The sequence below is a fragment of the Rhipicephalus microplus genome, unplaced genomic scaffold (assembly GCF_043290135.1).
Source record: "Rhipicephalus microplus isolate Deutch F79 unplaced genomic scaffold, USDA_Rmic scaffold_42, whole genome shotgun sequence".
In the NCBI taxonomy this organism is placed as follows: Eukaryota; Metazoa; Arthropoda; class Arachnida; order Ixodida; family Ixodidae; genus Rhipicephalus; species Rhipicephalus microplus.
In genome coordinates this window covers 714,396-735,716 of record NW_027464615.1, presented here as the reverse complement: position 1 = coordinate 735,716, position 21,321 = coordinate 714,396, and the positions used below count along the sequence as shown (strand labels likewise).

Here is a 21,321-nt window from a genome sequence, read left to right as displayed (position 1 = left end):
GCTAAGATAAATGAAGGTGTAGCATAATCACATCGACGACGCACCTTCTCTCAGCTATTTTGTAGTCTTCCCTGTGCAATAGTGTTACGTCACCTCAGTTGAGGGTCGCATTATTCATAAATAAAATAAAACTGGCATACTACCAAAAATAGTGAAACTCTCAACACATGCATGAAAACAAAATGCAGCCAGCTCCACTACGTGAAAGCCGTCGAAACAGCACAGCCGATGGCCCCTTCGTCGGGCCACTGCCTTTCCATTTTTCTTTTTTTGCAAGTCTTTATAAGTTTAAGCTTTGCCAATCTTTTTCTACATATCTACGTGTTGTATCATTTCTTTTGATATCACACTGTGTGTTAAGTAACAGGGCGACGACATGTTGGTTCACGGCCACGCCGGCAAACTACGGTTGCATTCTATTGCAGCTATGGTCCACTTCACAAGCACACTCGCCGAAACTTGTACATACTCCTATCACAGCTGCGCTAGAGTGCAAGCAATGTTGCCGTGCATGACGTGCCCTCGTTACACCAAAAGACGGCGAACGCTCAACTAAGAAAAGCTTTGCTATTAAAGAATGCATTCAATCCAGGAATCTGAAAGGAGGTGAACCCATCAGACCAAACTTTCAAGCTCCGAGACCGATCCTTAAAAACTTTTACAGTGAACCCACAAGTGCCACCATGTTTTCGATGGCACAAGGAAGGCCATGGTTCAAGATGAGGAGAGGAACAAACTTAGCGAAATAACGAGAGCGAAAAAATGCAATGCTGAAATTTGGAACGAAAAGAAAACTAGCGAGTATTGTCCACACTTGAAATGACCAGTTCTCTCGAGTTTCTCGAGCATAGCGTGGTGTTTGCAGACACCTCGTGCGTGTGCGCACGAGCCGCAAGTGGGTTTGCGGCAAGATTTCGTCGGCTCGGGCTCTTCAATTGGGAGCGTCTCTAGTGTGGTACGCAAGACAGGCGCTCCTGAAAAAAAAAAAAAGGAAAACGTATACACACAACAGCTTATTAAAAAGGTCAGCCTTTCATGCAGCCTCATATACAGTCGAGCACCAGTATATCGAACTCATAAGTTATCCCCTTGAAATTCCTTTGTAAAAGTATAGAAATTCACATGTGTATATCGAACGCTACTTTTACCCGCCTTCAAATATAATGAATGCAGCGCGAGCTGGAAGGTGCCTTTTGGCACTCCCCCGCGATCTCCACGGCTCCGCGCGCGAGTTGGAAGGCACGCTTAGGCGCTTGCAGCGCCCGGTGACCTCTGCGTGGCACCACGCCTCCCCCCAAACCCAAAACGCTCGAAAAAAAAAGGTAAGGGCAAGACGGCCTGGACTGCACAATCTCCAACTTGCGGAATGGCTTTTTTTCATTTCTCTTTCTCTCTCTCTCAATGTCTCTCCGCGTACCCGTCGGCTCGGAAAGCAGGAACAAACAAGCCGGCGTCCTCCGCCCCTACTTAAACTTTTTATTGCTATTTCGCGAGTTTTGATCAGCCAACCACAGCTCACACCTTTTGCTGTTGCCCTCGCAGGTGGCCATCGCCTTGCGACTTGCAAGCGCTTTGTTGCTTCCGTTATGTACCACCACATGTGCAGCATTTCTCTATTGCGTGCGTGGTGTGCCAGCACCTGTGCAATGCCGCTGTGGACTCCTTGAATTGTAAACTTCTCATGTAGCTATGGCCAGTATTAAAGGGACACTAAAGTCAACTATTAAGTCGACCTTGATAGTTGAAATGGCAGTCCAGAAACCTTGTAGTGTTACTTTAGTGCCAAGCAAGGGCCTATTTTGAAATAAAATCATGTTTAGTGGTCCGCATCGGGTTAGCGCACTTCAAATTACCCTCCTCAAGAAGCGGATCGACCGGACCGACTCACGCCACTGTTGCCGTGCACAACGTTGCCCGGATTTACTGGGCTAGTAGCAGCAGACTGAAGCAGTGGGAGCCACAGCAGCAACAACGACCATTGATCAATTTCTCGCCATTGGCTTCGAGATTGGTGACATTTTTTTTGTTTCAACTGCGCCCCACTAGATGGCACCACCTGTCTCGTGTAACAACGCGAAAATTAAATTTTTGAACAACTCGCGCAATTCCCCATAGTAACGTCCGGCGGTTCTTTTTTCCATGAATCAAACAGATATTAACAAGCAGCATTTTATTTTGTCTCTTGATGCACAGAAGGTTCTTTATTTAGTGCAGCTAGATCAATTACTAGTGTCATCGGGATCACTTTGAGAATGTCCTACTGCGGCGCTTGTGTTCTTGTGCATTTACTTTAATTTCTCGGTAACTAGGGCACTGTTGTTGATAATATTGTTTTAGGTGTTGTCATACATTGAGCTTTCACTCTTTATTCTTTATTCATCAGATACCCCGCAGGGCCCGAAAGCGTTATAGCAGGGGGGTAACATCAATAAATGACGTACATCTCCGTTCACACACACAATACAACTTTGTTCACACATAAATAACTGAAATACATTTTCGTTCACACACATAGTAGAATTTTGTTCACACATCAATACCTCTTCGTTCAGGTTACAACACGGGTTTACAGCAGTGAATAAAATACACCTTCGTTCCCACTATGTACTTGCATTTCAGTTAGCCTGTTCCACTGTTTAATCGTTCTAGGAAAAAATGAATTGGCATACATGTTCGTTTTAGCTGGGTATTCCCGAATTTCGCAACTATGATCAAAACGTTTTGAAGTGTAATGAGGGTTGTGTAGGTATATTTCTCTATTATTTCCAGTTTTATTGTAGTAAATGCAATAAAGAAATTTTAATCTCTGCTTTCGGCGGCGGTCAGAAAGGCACTCTCATCCTAGCTCAGCCTTCATTGCAGTGCAGATCTCCCTCCTTCCGTACCGTACCAAGACGAACCTGGCAGCACGATTTTGTAATTGTTCCAGAGCAGCAGTGAAGGTTACCTCAGCGGGGTCCCACACGACACAACCGTATTCTAAGATAGGTCTGAAACAAGTAGTGTATGCCATACGTTTTAAATTCACATGCGAACATCGCAGGTTTCTTTGAATGAACATTATGGCCTTACCAGCTTTGGCTATGAGAGTGACGCTGACGTAAAAATTTATTTAACTTCAGTGCCCCCTTAAGAAGCGCAAGACCCTCGAGTTTGCGGCAAAGTTGAAAGCTATTCGGCATGTTTAAGCCGGCGAGAAAATAGTAGCGACCTCTACAGCTTCTCCCAGCAGGAGAAAAAGCAAGCGGTGTTGTCGCCAACTAAAATGTGCGTCTGCGGGAAAAATGTGCTTCACTGCAACACAGCAGTGACACGCGGTGTTGTGCCACAGACACGTTGCTCGTTCGGGAGCATGTCCCACGAGATCGAGCCCTGTTCCGACGAACTGTCTCCCCCCCTCTCAGCGCTGCCTTCCGTGCAGAAGAACCGTGCAGTTCCGGGGATAACGTCGCTTCCTCCGCCGAACCACTTTGCAGTTCCGGGTACGGCTGCGTCTCCTCAGCCGAGCCACTGTGCCGTTCCGGAGAACTGGTCTCGCAGAAGAGTCCCAAAACGCTATTTAAGGCTGTGCCGGCCCCATGTCAGAGGGATTTTTGCCCCAGCCGACGGTGTCGTGCTGGCCGGCTCTGTACAAACGACAACCTGCTACAATAAACGCTACTTTTGTTGCTGTTTTCAAAACGGATTGCCTCCCTGTTTCGCCTTCGGGCTAAGGCTTCAGCGAAGGCTTCAGGTTGGGACAAAGCTCAATAAAAGAAGGTTGAAGTTCAGGCCACTGCTGAGATCTAGATCCAACGCGAAGCGCATCGCGAAGAAAGGAACTTCAGCGAAATTCCGAAGCCGAAATCTTCGTTTCCTCTCATCTCCAGAGCAGACACCTAAGAATGACCACAAAGATAAGTTGGTTCAGTCACATACAGTTTTGGCAGAACCTGTCGAAGGCAGCGCACTTGTTAATAAGTGTGTCGGGGCTTCCAGCATTCCTAGCCATTCGAAAAGGAAAAGGCCTCGGCAAAAGCGTAGCGCGGAAGAGACGAGAAGCGTCAAACATGTTAAAGCAGTTGTTAGGTGCCGTGACGTCTTCATTTGAGGCGCCAGGTTCAGGGCTACGCGTAGGATCGCGAAAGGGCTCTATAGGAAATGTTTGAAGCTCATACCATCACTGAGATCGAGATTAGGCGGGAAGCATGTGAAGAAAGACCAAATTTCAGGGAAATTCGAACGCCGAGATCCCCGCCTGGTCTTATCCTTTTCACTGCCGCGTAGATGCAAGCAAGTGGGGAAACGTTGGGAGCGCTTGAGCGGTAACACGAGCGGTTGTTCTCCACCATGGCGAAAGGGTCACTGGTCGAACCGGAGGGGTAAACGACGCAGTGCAGATGCCCCTTTCTTCGAGTTAAGTGGGTGTACGTCAAAAGTCGGTGCTATTAAGTTCGGCGAACAAGTTGGTTCGTCGTCCCATTGTCCAGACCGCAACCCTCGAAAGCTGTGGAGTGCGCGACTCCCGAGAGTTCGTCTGAGATAGTGCTGCCTTACCATAATAACTTTTTCTAAGAATAACTTTTTCTAGTTGTGTTGCTCGCCGATGAGGAAGCAATGCGTTTGAATTTTTGAAAGTTTGACTTTCCTTCTCATCGAAGAAGCTGACATTGATATGTTCGTTTGATTAATTTTGTTTGCATAATATTTCAAAAGTAACAGTAGTGTGTTTTATTTTAACAGATAAGGCTAAGAAAAAGCCCCTGTTTAAAATACCTTTTGTGTTTGACATTGCGTGTTATTTTGCACGTCGGTGTAGGTTAACTTTTAACTTTGTTCTGTCTAATGCGCGCAAGTTTGATTTTCAGTCTTATTTTCTTAGTTTTTTTAAGCATGCTTTCTCTTGTCGTGATGATCGTTGGTGGCGCGCATTGAATGCTTGCTTGTAGGATGACAAACTTTGTTATGTTTAACAGTCTGACGCTTGCAAGCGACGCCAATGTGTGTGATTCTGAATTGCTTGGTATTCTAAATTGTAGTTTCGGGGCCAAATTGAGTTAACCTCAGGAGCTTCGATCGTCCCTATTCTGCCTAAATCACAATTGAGAATCGCTCAAAAAAAAATTCTGCTTGGTTCAACAGTGTTATGCACTGACACTTGGCTAAAGCTGTGTCCACCTTATGTATTGCTGTGTCCACCTTATGTATTGCTCCTCAGGTACATTGCTCGTGATGCTATTTTTTTTAGCTCAGTTAAATCTCGAGGAAATGTTTTCGTTTCTGCTGGTCTGGCGATTTGATCAGCATTTGGAGGGTGCTTGCTTTGGCCAGAGTGGTTTGGCTTTGTGTTCGACTCCGTCGTTCCAGTGAACCTCCGCAGGCCTATGGAAGTCTTTACGGGCGGAGAGAGCGGAACGGCTACCGACGGTCAACCGGCATCCCTCCTTCCAAGCCGCGCTGACGGCTCAAAACTCCGGATGCATTGTCTGGCGGCGGGGGTGCTGTTGTGCCACAGACACGTTGCTCGTTCGGGAGCATGTCCCACGAGATCGAGCCCTGTTCCGACGAACTGTCTCCCCCCCTCCCAGCGCTGCCTTCCGTGCAGAAGAACCGTGCAGTTTCGGGGATAACGTCGCTTCCTCCGCCGAGCCACGGTGCCGTTCCGGGGAACTGGTCTCGCAGAAGAGTCCCAAAACGCTATTTAAGGCTGTGCCGGCCCCATGTCAGAGGGATTTTTGCCCCAGGCGACGTTGTCGTGCTGGCCGGCTCTGTACAAACGACAACCTGCTACAGTAAACGCTACTTTTGTTGCTGTTTTCAAAACGGATTGCCTCCCTGTTTTGCCTTCGGGCTAAGGCTTCAGCGAAGCCCGCTCGACGGCTCGCCGCTCTTCGCCACCGCTACCATCGCGACAGAGAAAATTCATAACAGCGGGCAGCATGTCACCTGCATAATACGCCTATTCTTTCTGCTAAAATAATTTAGTACCGTATTCACTCGCATAATGATCGCACCCCTAAACTTTGTCGTCCAAATTCGACTTTTTTTCCTCCGCGTAATGATCGCACCCTGAACTTGCCGCATCGACATGTCATGTGCCATGTCTAGCTGAACGCGCATATCATTGTTTCTGTGATCTGAAAGCGGGCATCACTACGCTTATGCGGTAAATTTACTGATTTAAATGAAAGCATTCCTTATTTAGATAGACGAAACTGTTATGACGCGCGTGACGTATTCACAACCTCTATAACTGACGCAAAGAAGAAAAAAAATGCGTTGGCTTCGCTCCACGGAGTGCTTTGCTCCGTCAGCCGCCTGTTGGTTGACCTGTGTTCATCCTGCAGCAATGTTTTTTTTTTCCTGAGACCACGTTTTTTTTTTGTGTGTGTGTGTGCTTTGTGATCGTCTGTTGAAGCGCCGTTTCACCATGGGGCGGTACGCGAGCTTTACTGCCACTTTCAAGCTGAAGGCGCTTGACTACGCGCTAGAGCGCGGTAACCACGCTGCCGGCAGACATCCGGCGACGAAATCCGGATCCGATATCGGAAAAAACAGCGCGACATGCTCATGGCTACTAACAGCACGCAATGGGCTTTCTGTGGACCCAAATCTGGCAAGTTCCCTGACATTGAAAAGGCAGTCCTCGAATACGTGAAATACATGCGCAAGGGCGGTTGTGCAGTGTCATTAGACATGATACGGATGCAGGCGTGCAGTTTCCCGGAGGCTGGGAATAGCCACAAAGGACTTCCGCGCCAGTTCCGGCTGGACGACACGCTTCATGCGGCGGAATGGACTGTCGCTGCCATTTCCTACGCGCTCGACGGAACGAAAGATGACCCTCTGTGGGACAATGAAGACACTGCCGGTTCCGACAGGGAATCGTGCGGCGACGCCACTGATGCCAGTGATGCTTCGGAGTCTGAATGAACGTTAGGGGGTCAGAGAGGTAAAAAATAAAAGGACAGTGTGCCATGCATGTATCTCCTGCATAATGCCTGTATTTTATTACAAAGGTAAGCCTTAATTTACTTCTATGCTTGGTTATGTTCATCATAGCTACCGTAAAAGTTCTGATTAGCGACTTTTTTGCATTTCCAGTGCTCAGAATATTTTTTCACAGAAAATTTACCCCGCGTAATGATCGCATCCCGAAGTTGGAGCCACTTTTTCGCAAAAAAAAAAAAAAAGTGCGATCATTATGCAAGTATATACGGTAATACGTAGCCTTCATAGATTACGAGAAGGCGTTTGATTCAGTAGAAATATCAGCCGTCATGCAGACACTACGGAATCAGGGCGTCGATGAAGTATATATGAACATCCTGGAAGAAATCTACAGGGAATCAACTGCTACCATAGTGCTTCATAAAGAAAGGAACAGAATACCAATCAAGAAGGGTGTAAGGCAGGGGGACACAATCTCCCCAATGCTATTTACCGCGTGCTTACAGGAGGTTTTCAGAAGCCTAGAATGGGAACAGTTAGGGATAAGAGTTAATGGAGAGTACCTTAGTAACCTGCGCTTCGCCGATGACATTGCATTGCTGAGTAACTCAGGGGACAAATCGCAACTCATGATTACGGAGTTAGACAAGGACAGCAGAAAGGTGGGTCTTAAAATGAATCTGCAGAAAACGAAAGTAATGTACAACAACCTCGGAAAAGAGCAGCGCTTCGAGATAGGTAATAGTGCACTTCAAGTTGTAAATGACTATGTCTACTAAGGGCCGGTAATAACTGCGGAGCCGAACTACGAGATCGAAGTAACTAGAAGAATAAGAATGGGGTGGAGCACATTTGGCAAGCACTCTCAAATTATGACAGGTAGATTGCCACTATCCCTCAAGAGAAAGGTATATAACAGCTGTATCTTGCCGGTACTTAGCTACGGAGCAGAAACCTGGAGGCTTACAAAGAGGGTTCAGCTTAAATTGAGGACGACGCAACGAGCAATGGAAAAAAAAAATGGTAGGTGTAACCTTAAGAGACAAGAAGAGAGCAGCGTGGATTAGGAAACAAACGGGGGTTAAGGATATCATAGCTGAAATCAAGAAGAAGAAATGGACATGGGCCGGGCATGTAGCGCGTAGACAGGACAACCACTGGTCGTTAAGGGTAACTAACTGGATTCCCAGAGAAGGAAAGCAGGTTAGGGGCAGACAGAAGGTTAGGTGGGCAGATGAGATTGAGAAGTTTGCGGGTATAAATTGGCCGCAGCAAGCACAGAACCGGGTTAACTGGCGGAACATGGGAGAGGCCTTTGTCCTGCAGTGGACGTAGTCAGGCTGATGATGATGATACGGTAATGACCCGTGTGACAACATTCATGATATGTTTTGATGGAAAACATAATCACTGAAGTTTCCGATTTGAGTTTTTGAAGTAGGTGTCGCAGGCAGCAACTCAGCCAGCCGTGCAGGTGGGCAAATCGCTGGAGCAATCACCAAACGGAGGTTTGCGTACATCACGAATGGCGTCAAACTGACCTATGTTAATTTCTTTAGATTCCTAGAAAGAAGGCGTAAGTCATGACACACTGATGTTGCGAGAAGCATGTCTTTTCTGCAGGTGCACATTTCAGCTGACCACAAGACTACTGTCTAATAAATGCAAATGCATTTCATAGTCGGGCTATATCAGTGTGCCAGCACACACAGTGGCAGCATTCACGGTGATCTGTGAACTTTTTTTTACCAGATTTATTAATATTGTTTCTCCGTTTTTTATAGTGTGTCAATTAACTACACATCTACAAGTGTAATGCAGCAATGTAGCTAGCACATCTTGAACAGCGGGTGTTTCAGTAGAACTCTATCCGCTTCATACTGCGGTAGTTTGATCACAAAAATAGAGTGAGTTTCTTTGACCATGAATATATCATAAGATAGCTAATTATAGGTGACATTTGCCAAAAAAAAAGAGTCAATCGATATTTGAATAAATGCAGCAGGTCCTGTGACAGCGGTCGCTTCCGATTCTTATGGTACATTTGAGTAGTCTTTTTTGAGTACTTCAAATGCTTTGAAAAATGGATGTAAAATAACAACTAACCATTACATAAGAAAAAGAAATAAGACTTGTCTACCAGCATGTTCCAATTGTAGAGAGCTTTAAAAGCTGTTTAACTCACCACTTTCAACCATGGTCAGTGCGCTCTAAGATGACTGCCCAAAATGCACAATTATTATGCTTCACCGCACAGTAACTTGACGTTACAGCAAAGCTAACTTTCAAAAACTGCTACAACCGGAAAATGATTGTAGCACTGAGAGCTGGTTTGAGGCTGCGAGATAACTGAAATGGCAGCGAATATGGCTTGAATCAAGAAAAGATGCTGCCCGTAAAAAATGTTTTTTAATCTGTAGCCTAGGACAATAAAATTCTTACTGTATATGTAGGCTTTTATGCTGCTTTCCAATTTGTAATCAGTTTTATAGTAAGTTGCACAGCTCTCATTTTGTAAGTTGACAATGAAAAAAATATAGTTCTTTCCAGTCACACTTTTATTTTACCACCAAGATTGTATGGTTCTGAGCCATTAATGCCTCACATTCATCATCATCATCACCAGCCCGTCTACACCCACTGTAGGGCAAAGGCCTCTCCCATGGTCCGCCAGTCGACCCAGTCTTGTGTGTTTCGTTGCCACATTATACCCGCAAACTTTTTAATCTCATTGGTCCACCTAACTCTCTGTCACCTCTTCAAGCATTTCCCTTCTCTGGGAATCCAGTCACTTACCCTTAACGACCACCGGTTATCTTGCCTACGTGCTACGTGTCCGACCCATGTCCATTTTTTTTTTTCTTGATTTCAACTATAACATCCTTAACCCCGGTTTGTTCCCTGACCGACTCTGCTCTCTTCTTGTCTCTTAAGGTTACACCTATCATTTTCTTTTCCATCGCTTGCTGTGTCGTTCTCAATTTAAGCTGAACCTTCTTTGTAAGCCTCCACGTTTCTGCTCCGTAGGTAAGTACTGGCAAGATGCAGCTGTTATATACCTCCCCCTTGAGGGATAGTGGCAAACTACCAGTCATGATCTGAGAGTGCTTCCCGTTCTTATTCTTCTAATTACTTCAATCTCGTGGTTCGGCTCCGCGGTTATTACCTGTCCTAAGTAGACATATTCCTAAACAACTTCCAACGCCTCTGCACGTATCAAAAAGTGGTGTTTTCTGCCAAGATTGTTGTACGTTACTTTAGTTTTGTGCATATTAATTTTCAGATGTACTTTGCTGCTTTTCGTGTTCAGTTCAGTAATCATGAACTGTAATTCGTCCCCTGAGTTACTCATCAAGGCAATATCATCAGCCAATTGCAGGTTACTAAGGTATTCTCCCTTAACTCTTATCCCTAACTCTTCCCAATCAAGGTTCCTGAATACCTCCTGTAAACATGCGGTGAATAGCATTGGAGAGATCTTGTCTCCCTGCCTTACACCCTTCGTTATTAAGATTCTTTCGCTTTCTTTATGGAGAACTATGGTGGCTGTGGATCGTCTGTATATTTCTTCCAGTATGTTTATGTAGGGTTCTTCGATGTCCTGATTCCGTAGTGCCTGCATTAATGCTGATGTCTCGACTGAGTCAAACGCCTTTTCTAATCTATAAAAGCTACGTATAGGGATTGGTTGTATTCAGCGCATTTTTCTATTGCTTGATTGATAGTATAAATGTGGTCAATTGTGGAGTAGCCGGTACGAAATCCTGCTTTGTCTTTTGGCTGATTGAACTCTAATATAGTCTTAATTCTATTAGCTATTCTTTTTGTAAATAGTTTGTAGACAACAGAGAGTAAGCTGATTGGCCTGTTTTGCTTAAGTCCTTGACGTCTCCTTTCTTATAGAATAAGATTATGTTGGCATTTTTCCAAGATTCTGGTACGCTTTTCCTGTCAAGAGACACTTTTTATATAAGGTGGATAAATTTTCTAACACAATTCTCAGCCATCTTTCAGGAAGTCCGTTGCTAATTTATCCTCATCAGCGGCTTTGCCTCTTTGCATTCCTTCTAGAACTTTCCTTACTTCGCCTTTCGTTACTGGTAGGATGTCGAATTCTCTTGGACTATTATAGTTTCTCCAAATATCATCCTGGTTCTTTTGACTTCTGTACAGCTCTCTGTAGAACTCCTTTGCCATCTTTACTATCCTATCCATATTGGTTATGACAATGCTTTCCTTGTTTCTCAATGCATACACCCGATTTATGCCTATACACAAGTCTGCCTTTGCAACTTATAGGTTTCCGCCGCTTTTTAGTCTGCTCAATTCTTTCCATGTCATACCTCCTGATGTCGGCAACTTTACGCCTATTGATTAACTTCGAAAGCTCCACTAGCTAAAATTTGTCAGTTGCATTTGAGGCTTTCATCGCTTGTCTCTTAACATTTTTACTAAGATGCCCTCTTAATAAGATGCCTCACATTGCTCCACATTAACTGTAGAATGCAAATAACTAACAAGAAAGTGCAAATAGGACATTTTAATGGACAAGAAAAATTGTAACATGAGAATTCTTAGAACAGTGAGCCCATACAAATTGCTTACTTTAAATTTCTAATAAACATACAGGCAATATCAGGTTTTAAAAACGTACTTGCACCCTTCACATGTTAAGGATTATGTTAAAGGCAAAATTTCATCCCCGTCAGGCTATCGCAAGTACCAAAAACATGATGTACAAACTCAAGAAGTTGCCCAAAAATGAATCATAAGAAAAACGCATTTTAAAGGAATATGTGAAAGCTCACCTAAGTGGAAAAGATAATTTTTTTTAATATGGTTTGCTCTATCATGAGAGCTCACAATCATTGTTATTTTGAGCATGTGGCTTTGGTGAACTTCTCATGCAAAATGCAATGACAAGCAGCCAAATGACGATTTCTGGGGGACTCCCGATAATGAGCTCTTTTTAGTTTTTGGTAGCCACCTTGTGCTCTTTAAAAGAAACTTCAGCCTAGTGCATGTTTCATTGCAATCTTTAGTTTGTTTGTTTTTTTGTCGTGAAAGAGAAACTGAGCTTTTTAATAAAGAAAGTATAAACAAAAAATATATAATTTTTGAAAAAAAAAAAAAAAAAGCTCGAGTTTTTTTGAGTCTCATCTCCCTCTAATGCCATTTACATACCTGTCAGCCTGGAAAACCTTGGATTTCAGTAGATTTGTGGATGTGGGAGAGGGGACATAGGGGACGCACCAAAACCAGGACTAAACTCGCTCAATTTTTAATTCATTGTTTCTCACGGCCACACCGCCACCGACAGCTCTCTATGATTGCCAGAAAGGTGTTCAGATGACGGCAATCATACTTATTACTACGCAGCGTGTGCATGTGTATGTGGTTAAAGGGGCCCTGCAACACTTTTTGAGCATGGTCAGAAAACGCTGCCGATCGGCAGTAAACGCTCCCGAGAACACATGAGCCAAATGTTATAGCGCAGCACGAAGCTTGGAATCGACAATAAATTATTAAAGTCAGCTAAAAATTGCTTTGTTTTCTCGACAAATGACAGAAGGTGCTCAAAAATCACTCATAGAATGCCCATCTATCAGCCATTGGCTTATTTGAACATGGCGCACTCGGTTGTTAAAGAGATGGCCGCGGCAGGCCGCGACTTGTCCAGGCATGCGTGCACAATCACATTGAAAAAAACCGCGTATTCGAAGAAAATAAGAGAGAAAAGTTCCCAAAGTCAAAAGGCGCGCGTGGCGTAGTTTGTCTGCCCCTCCCATCCCTCCCTGCTTAGCTTCCAGCGCTTTCGTTGGGGCGAGAGAATGCGATTGCAGCATGTGACAAATCTTTGTAACTCTGCTCGTACTGGACGGATTCTTAAAATTTTTGCGGCGTTGGATTTGTCAGGCAATAAGCTCTTCTACAAAAATTAATTTCCTGGTTACTCAAACAATGTTTTAGGGCCTCTTTAGGAAATAAAATGCACCATGTGCTGTGACAGATAGTGGTTCCTTCCAGATTTTAGCATGCTTCATCCCATGACACTGATTTGTTGCTGTACTTGACAAAAAACCATTGGGTAACCTCTATTTTGCATTAAAGTGTTTTCAATGGTGGCAGCCCCAAGCATTTGGTGAACTCTTGATGCAATCACATAGTCTTACCATTTGCACGTGGGAGACGTTGAAACGAAGAGGAGTGCCTGTTCACACCTCCTAGTAGGTCTCCCGCCTTGTGTCAGGATTGGACGTCAGCAAGGCAATGATCATGCTGCACGACGGGAACACCTGGTTAGTCATAACAATCTCTAATGCCTTATGCGGCAAAATCAAGACATAATTATGAGGAATGCCCTAACGAATGACTCAGAATTAGTTTTGACCAGAGGAGTTCTAAGGGTTCATCTAAATGTAAGACTGCGAGTGCTTGCATTTCATCCCCATCGAAATGCGGCCACCATGCCTGGGAATCAAACCAAAGTTCATGAAGTCAGCAGTGTGACGTTTAACCTGCTAACTACCATGGTGATTAATGGTACAGTGGTTGGCTAAGCGAACATTCGGGCTGTTACAGTGTGTTGACAACCGAGTTGACATAGCCCTACGTATTCTTTCACTTCAAAAAGCACTCTACTGCTGGCCACTTGAAGAATGAGATGTAAAGAAACTTTTTAGGCAGTACAATACAGAGCACAGTACACGAACAATTTCAGCGAGGATGGACTGAATTCACTGAGTGGATTTAGTTGAAACACCCACGAACAAGAAAACAACACAGAGGTCCCACTCTGGTTCTGTTATGAACTACATGATTAATAGCCATATCTTTATAAACAGCTCAAAGCTTTGACTACTTGTTGATGCAAGATGAAATATTCCACACGAACTGCTGTTCAGGTGGAACCACTGCCTCTTTAGGGCTTGCAAAAGAAGGGGGCACTACAGAAGCAGAAATTTCTGCACTTGCACTCACCAGTATAGATAAATGAAGAAGAAAATGAGGTAAAATGCCAGCCGGATCATGGAGTCCCGAAGGTGCCGCTTGAGGTTGCCCCGGTTATGGATCTCCGTCGGGTCGTACACCCCGAAGTTGCAGTCAGGTACCGAGAGGTACCTGCGGGGCACAAACACCGAACAGCATGACTCGATGGCAATGACAATAGGTTGGGCTAGTCACTTTCCCTTTAGATCCATGTTTACCAGTGAAAAAGAGAGACAAGATAAAGATGAAGGACAGACATACTTTCAAAATAAAGAGTATAAGAGAAAAAATCATTTCATAAGAGATGTCAAGAAAGAGCGACAAAACAGGGGGAAGAATGCACAAATACCATACGTGGCTTATATCTGGAGCTTCATGTCCCAAAACCAGGATATGGCTACGAGATGCTGTAGAGGAAGGCTCCGCAAATTTTGACCATCAGGTGTTATTTAAAGGAGCACTGACATCAAATTTCAAGATTGAGATGTGCCCATCATTCGATCGCTTGGTATGCATAGGTCTTCTTGGCCAAATTTTAACGGCATCCGTTACATGGATGTGACTGCCCTGCAACATCGGCACTAGTGCTACGTGTTCGATGTGATAGATTCCACAAATACCATCCTGAATGACGATGCCCTAGTAGCGATGACGTGTACGATTCGAGTGTTCTTATTGTGGCGCTGAAGCGCAGAAACGCACTTGCTTGTCGCGTTTGATCTTCGTGGCCCTGGTTTGAATGCTTTTGTGAAATTATCAAGATAAAAACCACCTTTAAAAGAGCGATGAAAGGAAGGAGCATGAGTAAACATGTGCTTGTCGGTCAGCATGTCTGGGAATCGTTGTGAGTTGTAGATGAGTTGCAGTCGTCTAGTTCGAGGCACGGAAAAAGCGCAATGAGGATGTCTTTTCATATCACGCATGTGTTACACATTAACACGACCACAAGCTATCAAAAGTGGAATGGCGTATAGTCAGATATCATGGTTAACAAGTAACACGCAGGTATCATTGCATTTTAGTTCATCTGTAGACTTTGCGTCCACGTAAAAGTGGTATGTCCAAAAGAAGATGTCCCCACCTATCCAGCCTCTCGCAGTTAACCCCGCAAGAGGCTGGATAGGTGGGGACATCTGGAGGCGCAAAAAAGAACCTGGCAAGCAGGACACATGTTCTATTTTTCCGCTGATGCTCATTCGCGATAGCTATATTGCATTGACCCCTGTGCATATACCTGAATGCTTTGCACGCCAAAACACACCAATATAGCTAACTGAGACACACGAGCGAACATGGCTGAAGCGTGCATCCTCGGGCACCTCTGCAGAGCTGCTTGGAACGACGTTCATTTCAGAATCACTGTTTTGTAAAAGGTCTATCAAAGTGAAAATAATTCGCGAATCGCGGGGATTTCAAGCTCCAGACTATCGTATTGAACCCGAGTCGACACTTTGTATGGCGACGACAGCAATGCAGGTGAGAAGGCATGACTGAGTGTGTCCGTCTAGCAGACGAAATGCTTGCAAAGCAGCTGAGCCTGACATCACTCTTTTCTGTGAAGAAGTGGTCAGCTGTGGCGTGATCTGGAGGTGACCGCGAGGTAGCGCCACTGCTGGTGCTCCCATCACTAAAAATGGTGGGATTGCCGGCCGTTTTGAATAGTGCTAAATACCAGTGATATAAATCAATAAAAGTGATAGTTATTCATCCCTCAGTTGCGTTTCAGGTCACGAATCCCTGCTACGCGGTCTATAGCTACTTGCAGACGCAAAAATCTTGGCATGAGTAAATTTGATGTCAGTGCTTTTTTAATGTGCACTGACATCTCACAGTACAAGGGCCTCTAGCATATCGCCTCTACCGAAATGCAACCTTTGTGACTAACATCGAAGCCACAACCTTTAGGCCAGCAGCCAAACCATAGAAGGCTTGTCGGAAATACCATACTTCCTCTGCTGTCAATGATACCGAGGATGTACTCATCCATTTTATTCATTTCTTGGAGGATACCTGCCATTTTTTACTTGGATCTAATCCAAACTGCTTTTATTGAAGAGCATCCAAAAATTTCCTAGAATTTACAACTTAGGCCAAAACCAAAGTTAAGGTTACAGCATTGCCAACAACCAACTGTTAGACCAGCAGATACAGTGTCATTACTGTCATAAAGCGATGACGAAGCACTTTCTGCTTTCAGCTTGTACAGGCTCATTTCACGGTCAACTCTTGTTCCGTATCTGTTACCAGTAAAGTGATGATGGTGACGGACCTCTTGCATCATGAGAGCCCACATAAAAAAAAAGTTATTTTGCATGCTATGTGAAGTTGCACTGCGTCTTTCTCTTTCATGTGTGGAACCTGTGCCCCTAAGTGGAGCAAGCAGAGGAAGAACTTCAGCGGCACGTCGACCAGGAAAAGTTTCCACAGGCCAGAAACAGAAAAATGTGTAAAGGTCGTAGGCAACATAGTGGATTCTTTAATAATTCCACGCAGACCGAGCTTGCTTTTGAAATGACACCGTTTGAATGGGCACACGGTCGAGGCATATTCAGCAGTTACACTAAAGCCAGAAAAAGCTGATCACAGAACGAAAGAAACTAGTTTTCCATTCTATGAAAGCAGGATGTACTTGTGTATATATAAATTTTTTTCCCTATAATGTTTGATAATAGCGCATTTCAGAGTATCTTTATTTTCAAGTCTTGAAAACCGAGGGTCTTGGCTTTGATTGATATTGATTGATGTGTGGGGTTTAACGTCCCAAAACCGTCATATGATTATGAGAGACACTTGATTGTCTGTTAGTTTTCATTAGGATCTCTAAAGAGCTTTTTGTCTTAATTTGAGATTAAGACAGGCTGACGATTACACATTTGACTACATTAAAAAAAAAGTCGTACTTTATCACTCAGAACCTGTTCAACAGGCCACCGTTTAATAATGCTTCTACATACGAATGCTTCACCACTGTGTAACACTTAGAATCACTCACATAATAAAGTGAAATGGAAGGATACAAGCTTTGCAAAACACACGAAAAAAACAAACACTTCAGTGCTGCCACAAAATCCTTCAACGTCAATATTTCAAACAACAAAACTAACTCGGACGGAAAAGCAGCAGTTAATGATATATACAGTCTTCTTCATTGGACACCCAGCTAACAGAAAAGAAAAAAAAAAGATGTCAGGTGACTCACTTGTAAACCTGCCACACGACCATGGGGACATTGAGACCGAACAATATCCAGTGGAAGTTGACGAAGAACAGCAGAACGGTCAGAACAGCCTGTGCGATCACCTCTGGAAGGACCCACTGCGTTGAATGAGAAGACTGTCTTAACATTGGTGCAGATTAGAGGACGCTGCACATTCAAAACAGAATTTCGAATGCCACCCTTCGGGGAGTATGGCAAAACTGCCCCACTTTAAAACAAAAAGGATTGCTTCTGCGCTCTTAAGTGCCGATGCCACGATCTGTTATAGTGAGGGGCTCCAGGTTAATTACAACCACCTCAGGTTCTTCAGTGTGCACTTAAAACTAAGTAAGTAAGTGTTTTAATGCTTCGTAGGTGAGTTTTAATCCAATTGCGTTAATGAAGCCCCATAGCGGAAATTCCAGAGTCCACGTTGTTGGTTGCGAGACAAATATCGGCTTTGTCAGTGAGCGAAAAATAGCGAGGTACGCAAATAATAAATATCGTGGGTCCAAACTGGAATCGAATCCAGGCCTTCTGAAAAGGAAGCAAGTGTTCTAGCACAGAGGTACACCACCGCTTGAACCAGTTTTGCGGAAAAAAAAAACCTATACAGGCATCGCCATTTAATAATGCTTCCACATACAAATTCTTCACCACTGCGCAACATTCAGAATCACTGGCACAATAATGTACAATGAAAGAATACAAGCAATGCAAAACACTCACACAAAAAAATAACACTTCAGTGTTGTCACGAAATACTCATTCCATTATTTCAAAACAATGAAACTATCTGAGACAAAAAAAGCAGCAGTTTCTATATATACATATCTTGTAATCAGCAAGAAAAGAGACAACACCCATTGTCTGGGCCAGCTGTTCTTATTCTAGCTTTGTTCTCTTCTACCTCGCTCCAGCTACCCGCATCAGCCTGGGTTTGTAGGTTAGGCATACTGCTGCCAATATTTAGCGCGTGGGTTCGTTTCCCGGCCACGGCACTAGCCAAACAACACCCGTGTGCGTAGGTTTATCTGCTCGTTGAAGTACCATAGCTGGTCTGATATTACGTGTGATTGCACTTTCACAGACCACGAAAAAAGAGACCGGCCAAATTTGAGAACGCTTTGGAGCATGTTTCCAATGGCAGCGGGACTTAGACCATAAATATATATATATATATATATAAAGGGAAAGAAGTGGATACTTAAGGGCTCGTTTTCCCGTGTTTTGACACAATATTAATGAAATCTAACAGACAATAATGCCAAGGAAAGTATAGGGGAGGTTATTAGACTGAATCGTAAGGTAAATGTGAAGAAAGAAAAGTGGGTGAAAAAATAACTTACCGTGGGCAGGAACTGAACCTGCGACTTTCGAATAACGTGTTCGATGCTCTACCACGATGGCTATCCTCCCAGCCTCTTTATTGGGTATATAGGTGAATTTGAACGTGGGAGTGTCAGTCAGCTCCATCTCTAGCTTGTCTTTCGTCACATTTACCTTACAATTTGGTCTAATAACCTCCCCTATACTTTCCTTGGCCTTATTGTCTGTTAAATCTTATTAATATTGTGTCAAAACACGAAAAACGAGACACACGCACCAGGTATTGCATCATGGAAATAGTGTACCCAGTGCACTCTCAGAAGCTGCCAACCTACTACGAAGTGTTTAGCCATTACTAATCTTCAGCAGCACCAGCATCAACAAGCTGTGCAGCAACGTAGATGCACATACTGTCTCATGGCCGCATAATGAGTACTTCGCAAAATGATGATGACATAGCATGGCTTTGCAACTGCACTGGCATGCATTCTCAGAGTTCGAAACAGTATGCACATAGACGGCCCTTCCGCGCTCACTGCACGATTGAGGTTAGCTAGTGATTGAGACGGCAACATGAATGGAACCTGATTAAACTACCGCATTGCACTCTTACAGGCAAAGATCAGGTGACCTCCAACATTTTTGTGTTTTGTTGCAATCATAATGTGGCTGCCGTGGCCGAAATCAAACCCGTGACTGAGTTCAGCAGCACCACGCCATAGCCACTTAACTAGAATTGCACGTGAAGCTGTTTCTGGTAGAAATAGGCACTGGACAAGACCACTTAAGAAACCCTGTCAATTGCCGGTGTTTTTGGTAGGGTTTGAAGTATACTTAACGAGCAAATATGAAAAGTCAAAAGGTGCTATATGATCTATTGTCTTAGATTCACCACAAAGTGACTGCAGCACCCAGTAACTGAAACTGCACCAACGTTTCAGCACGAGAAGCTGTGGATGAAAGTGAGCACTGCATTGACAGCCGTACATGCAGTACAATTATTTATACATTACCGTCATGTGAAAATTTCCCCCATGTGATTTAGTGCTCACACCCAGTCTTGCTTGCCACTGCCCTTCGTGTGTAACACCTTCGAACCAGAGAAGCATTCTTTGAATGGCATAGGTGTAAAAGAAGGGACCTTTAACTATCCACAAGAGGGGCTTGCTTTTCCAGAACAAAGTGATTAATCGATCCCAGTGCCTCTCAAATGGAAAGTGGGCAGTCTGGGATTAACTTGTAATCGCAACAAAGGACTCTTGATAATAGCTCATCCCCAACACTTTCTGCCACCCACAGCTGCCAAGACAGCCTTCCAATGTCAGCTGCTTTAAGAGCCCTCGGTCTCAGAGCAGCCATAAAACTGAAGTTCAATCAAATATTGATAGCAGAAAAATTTCCTGACACTATAGACCTTTTCACTCAAGGCTCAGAAAAACATGTGTCCTCTCCAGTTTTTGGAGCTCGCCATTGAGAACACAGACTGGTCATTACTTATTTCGAAAAGCAGCATTAGCGATTGAAAGTGGGTGATCACACCCATCTAGTCATGTGCGTACATTTATCAAGTTAGAGCGACTTGATACTGTAATGACATAGGCTGCTAAAGCAGTGCAATGATGAAGTATGCAGGCCAGCTCCAGTAAAAGTAAAAAAAAAAAGCCTATTATGCTCAAGGAAGGCGGGCAGTTCTCCGTAGCTCTTCGTTTTCCTTTGAAATGTTGCACCCACCGGTTCGTAGCATATCCGCCAAACTTTTTAACGCCCTTTTTTTTTCTACTTTCTGGTCCAAACACAGCTTGTTATCGCTGCCTCCATGACAGCATTCACTTACCCCATTCAGCTTGGAACAACATTGCTGAGCGTTGAGATAGTCGCATTCTAAATCGGACAGCGTAATCACCTGTACGCTGCAGATAAGGAAAATGTCAGTGTCGCGGTGGATGCTCATAAACAAGCTCTGTCACGTTGCCACGTGAATCGTCGCCGCACTAAAGGCACCATAAAACTCAGGCACAGATGCATAACACCAGGCTCCAAAAAACACATAGGTTATCTGTATCAGTTCTCTCGCAGTGGTCGCGAAGAAACATTCTATTGTCCCTAGACCGTAGATCAGAGTCGTAGGGACCTCTGCAGTACATTCCACGAAAGTTGCCGACCTACAGGCACAAAACAAGCCGGTGCCGTTGTCAGATAAGCCGGCAAGTGACATGCCGGTAAACTCGAGAAAAGGATACGACATAAACGGTAAGGAAGAGCAGGGCTCCCGTGTCGAATAAGGAAAACACAAACAGAACCACGTCGTTCACCATCGTCTTGGCGTCGAGCAAGGTATCTCCGCGCGGGACGGAGATAAGGAGCAACTAAAGAAACTTCTTCTCCCCGCAACAAAAGCTCTCAGGAGCTCGCCATGGGCCGAGGAGAGAACGGCACGACGCGCCCACCACCCCTGCGTCTACGCCTAGCGGCCAAATTCGAAAGCTTGCATAATCTCAAACGCAGCAATGTTTTGTTGTGCGGTTTTCGGAGCATAGCCTCCTCTATAACTTTGTGCCCGAGCGGTCGGTCCCTCAGCGCCGTCCCCCGAGCTATTATGGGATGCGAGCGCTCCTGGCGGAGCGCCGAGGCGCAAAACGAGAGAATGGATGGCAGCTATGGAGAAAAAACCGGCTTTGAGTAACTACCGAAAGGGCAAAAATGAAATAAGGAGGGAGGCATTTTACGATAATTCAAGGGGAAGCGCTTTACTGTTTGAAGCGAGATCGGGTTGCCTTAGAACGCGTAGTTATAAAGCAAGATTCAGTAAAGAAGAAGAACAATGCACATGCTGCGGGAAAGATAAGGAAACGGCGGAGCATGTTCTGATTGAATGT

General features: G+C 44.4%; 1 protein-coding gene across 1 annotated transcript; it reads right to left on the bottom strand.

The window, feature by feature from the left end:
* Positions 1 to 868: 868 nt before the first annotated feature.
* LOC119167351 (cornichon-like protein) lies at positions 869 to 20,899 on the bottom strand. The gene is made up of 6 exons (XM_037418819.2): positions 20,686 to 20,899; positions 20,280 to 20,348; positions 17,120 to 17,235; positions 13,912 to 14,052; positions 13,104 to 13,209; positions 869 to 974 (listed from the first exon to the last, which is right to left on the bottom strand). The coding sequence occupies exons 1-5, from the start codon at positions 20,758 to 20,760 to the stop codon at positions 13,155 to 13,157; spliced, it is 456 nt and encodes a 151-aa protein (XP_037274716.1). The 5' UTR covers positions 20,761 to 20,899; the 3' UTR covers positions 869 to 974; positions 13,104 to 13,154.
* Between the last annotated feature and the right edge of the window lie 422 nt (positions 20,900 to 21,321).